The sequence below is a fragment of the Corylus avellana genome, chromosome ca10 (assembly GCF_901000735.1).
Source record: "Corylus avellana chromosome ca10, CavTom2PMs-1.0".
Classification (NCBI taxonomy): Eukaryota; Viridiplantae; Streptophyta; class Magnoliopsida; order Fagales; family Betulaceae; genus Corylus; species Corylus avellana.
Genome location: NC_081550.1, coordinates 21,936,322 through 21,940,064, shown reverse-complemented (window position 1 = coordinate 21,940,064; position 3,743 = coordinate 21,936,322). Strand labels below are relative to the sequence as shown.

Genomic DNA, 3,743 nt, shown 5'->3' with positions numbered 1-3,743 from the left:
GCCGTAGCTTACTACTGGTCGCCATCTGTTAATGCTTATCTTCTAACTTCCACCTGCAAGATTTTAAGGTTTAACATTCAAGCCCAGCAAAGAACTCCGGTGCAAATCTATAATTAATTAATCAGTAGTTGCTTGTAGTATACCCATCAGAAAGTTGCTAGTTTTCTCTCAACTCTTAAACCCATATCCAAGAACTCCAATGTAAATCCTGTCAAATCTTTTCTCACTTCTTGTCCACATAATTGATGGAATTTAGTCAAGGTGGGTAGGGAAATAGGAAGAAAAAGACAAGCTAATTAGAGAACATTAGAAAAGAAAGTTGTATATTAATGATAGGAAGAAACTGTATAATAGAATAACTTATTTATATCATAAATAAGGCATTGAAAAGAAAGGAAATACAGTAATTACAATAGTTAATATGGTAGCTAGTGAATATTATCGTAATTAATTAGTATATTAATTAAATTATTAAACTTATCATTTTCTACTTACTTAAGCTTTTGAGATAAGTGATAACTTAACATAATATCTGTTGTGAACTTGCGAATTAATGTTGAGTCTCACATTAAGAAAGTATAAAGAAAAATAATAGTTAATAAGCATAAGTAGACCAAAAAACCAATTAGTTTAAGCTTTTGGTTAGAGTGGTGTTCAAATATGTATATTAATGTACTATAAGTAAAAATTATCAAAATACCGTTTATCTCACCAACAATATTAGAGTCAAAAGAACTTAAATTCAAACATTATATGATCAGAGAGTCACTATATAATGAGAGGCCCTGCCAAATTTCAGTCTCACCCAAGAGTACTACTCCCACATTTGCTTTAACCTCCTCCATGGAAAACCACCATAATACACCCTTATTACTTGATAGGAAGGATGTTGTGCTTGTAAAACCCTCAAAACCCACACCTTCAGGTGTTCTTTCTCTTTCTAGCATAGACAACAGCCCCACCCATGAGTGTCTTTGCCAAACAGTTCATGTGTTCCGATCAAAAGTTGACACATCAAGTAGCATGAGCGGGCAGGCAGATCCAGCATGCGTGATCAAAGAAGCCCTCTCCCAGGCTCTGGTTTATTACTATCCTCTGGCTGGCAAGCTAAATAAATGCAGTGATGGAAAACTTCAAATAAATTGCACTGCAGATGGAGTGCCATTCTTAGAGGCAACTGCCAATAATTCCCAACTCTCTTCCCTCCATTATCTAGATGGGATTGATGTTGAAGTAGACAAACAGTTTGTCTTCAACTTCCCATCCAAAGATGACTCAGGTTATGAGCGGCAAAACTACTAGGAGGCTTGGACGTTCTTCAATTTTTTTTCTTTTTTGTATTTTTGTGGAGAAATTTCCCTTGCCCCGTAAAAAATATGCGGTTTTGCAATTATAACTTCGATGTTTAAAAGTTCACAACGTCGGTATCTCGGGTTTCAGCCATTTTTTATTTTACCCATCTATTAAGATTTTGTTAAATCTTAACCGAGGACACGCCAATATCCTCCTCTTTAAAAAAAAAAAAAAAACATAGTTGTTTGGTTAACCCAAAGCCAGCGGTGTATTCTAATTTTTATTTATTTATTTATTTTTTATTTTTTATTTTTTGTAAATTAGTATAAATGTGTATTTTTTATAAGTCTTAAAGGGGCATAAGAGACATTTTACATGTTTACGGTTCGATTTAACCATAAATCCTTACGGAAAGGAAAAAATTAAAAGGACCTGAACTGAATTCAAAATTGCAAATATCAAAGAGAAAAAGGAGTTGAGATTATGTTTGAGTTGTTTGAAGAATATAAAAGTTTGAATAAAGTTGAAAATTTTGAGTTAAGTGTTAATGGTGTCAAATCAACTAAAAAAAAGAAAAAAAATGAGAAGAATTGAGAAGAATTGTCTTCCCAAACAAGCCTGGTTTATAATACTTCATAGGTAAGTGAAGTTTTTCCCCTTTTTTTTTGAAAAAAAATAAAAAATAAAAATACTCCTGTAATTCTTTTAAAATCCAATTTGTATCTCGATCCTGTGTTTTTTTTCTTAATTTCGTCGACCTTCGCATCTAAAATCCTAATTCCGGCCCTGCAGGTTATCACCCTCTGTTCTTGCAAGTGACCAAATTTTCATGTGGGGGTTTCACAATTGGGATGAGCTTATCACACTCCGTATGTGACGGGTCCGGAGCGGCGCAGTTCTTCCGAGCCCTGGCTGAGCTTGCAAGCGGAAAGAGCGAGCCCTCGGTGAAGCCTGTGTGGGAGAGGGAGAGGCTGATGGGAAGAGCACCTGCAAGCGAGCCTCTCCAGTTTCCTTCTTTAGCAATTTCACCATATTTGCCAACGACAGACATCCTGCATGCATGCTTTTACGTAAGCAGTGAAAGTATAAAGACACTGAAAACGAGTTTGATTGAGGAACATTGTGGGACTAATGAAAGTTTCACAACTGTCGAGGTTCTTGGTGCCTATGTTTGGAGATCAAGGTTTAGAGCTCTGAAATTAAACCCAGATCAGAAAACTCTTTTCAGCATGGCTGTGGGGATAAGGAACCGATTGAATTCACCGCCTTTGCCAGATGGGTATTATGGGAATGCTTTTGTGTCCGCAACTGTTGTGTTAATGGGAGGGGAACTTAATGAAGAACCACTCTCGAAGGTGGCGAAGCTTATAAAAGAAAGCAAGAAAGTTGCTTCCGACAAGGAATACATAATGAACTCATTAGGCATTTTTGAGCAATTTAGAGAGCACAATATAAAAATTGAAGCTAGTGGTGGATCCATGGTTTTGACAGATTGGAGGCAACTGGGTTTCTTGCTGGAGGAAGAAGTAGCTGTCGGAGCCATTAATGTGAACTTTGTCGCCGTGCCGGTGAACCTATTTGGGCACGTGGATTTGTGTCTGTTCTTGCCTCCTAGCAAGGTGGATGATCCGTCGAGGAAAGGTGGGGTTAGGGTACTTGTTTCCCTTCCTAGAGCTGCCATGGCCAAGTTCGAAGAAGAGATGGATGCTCTGTGCAAGCTTGGCGATGATGGCTCTCTCTGCAAGCTCTAATCTGTACAGTACTGCTGGTTCCTATAAAGTTAATTTTCGGTTTGTAGTTGGATGGAAAGAGAAATATGTGAATATTGGGTGCTAATTTTTGGTGACAATATTGATTTGGTGGTGTGTGTATGAAGATTATAAAACATATTTGAAGTATATCCTATTGATTCTTATTGTACTAGATAGTTTTGTTCTCCCCCTCCCCCTCCCTTCCCTGACTCTTCCCCCCTTCCCCCCCTTTTTCTTCTTTTTGCTTATTTTTCTTTTGTTACATGCTCAAGCCCCACCGCGCCGGGTGTCCTATCCACCATTTCTGACATGTCTTTTTCTGGGGTTGATGGGGTTCTTAGATCAAACTGTCAAAACTTGATCTACATCCCTCTATCAAACCCAACTCGACACGCACCACTCCATCGCTCACACCGGTCCTGCCCACTTCCAACAGCACTTGTCGCTTCTAATTACGACAACCCCATGACGGATTGTGACTCGCACACTCCTGTGCATGGTTTTTTCGTTTTCTAGCTAGAATCATCAGGCAGCTTTCCTCCGGTGGTATTTTGTGGGCTTTTGTGCTTTTTTTCTTTTTCTTTTTTTTTTCCCCTGTTTTTCCGTTTTTCCTGTATTTTGATGTCATCGATAGGTCTTAAATGTCAGATTATTATACATGTATCTATGATTTGTAACCTTGTAGGTTCGGCTATGATT

General features: G+C 38.0%; 1 protein-coding gene across 1 annotated transcript; it reads left to right on the top strand.

Moving 5' to 3' along the window:
• Positions 1-817: 817 nt before the first annotated feature.
• On the top strand, positions 818-3,144 carry LOC132164543 (spermidine coumaroyl-CoA acyltransferase-like). The gene is made up of 2 exons (XM_059575074.1): positions 818-1,279; positions 2,086-3,144. Exons 1-2 carry the CDS (start codon positions 844-846, stop codon positions 3,042-3,044), a joined length of 1,395 nt encoding a protein of 464 aa, XP_059431057.1. The 5' UTR covers positions 818-843; the 3' UTR covers positions 3,045-3,144.
• The last annotated feature ends 599 nt before the right edge of the window (positions 3,145-3,743 follow it).

Bases quoted from the DNA above. Each gene is read 5' to 3' on its own strand.
- LOC132164543 (XM_059575074.1), top strand. From the start codon at position 844: ATGGAAAACCACCATAATACACCCTTATTACTTGATAGGAAGGATGTT. The intron at 1,280-2,085 runs GTTATGAGCGGC...CCGGCCCTGCAG, and splicing joins CCCATCCAAAGATGACTCAG to GTTATCACCCTCTGTTCTTG.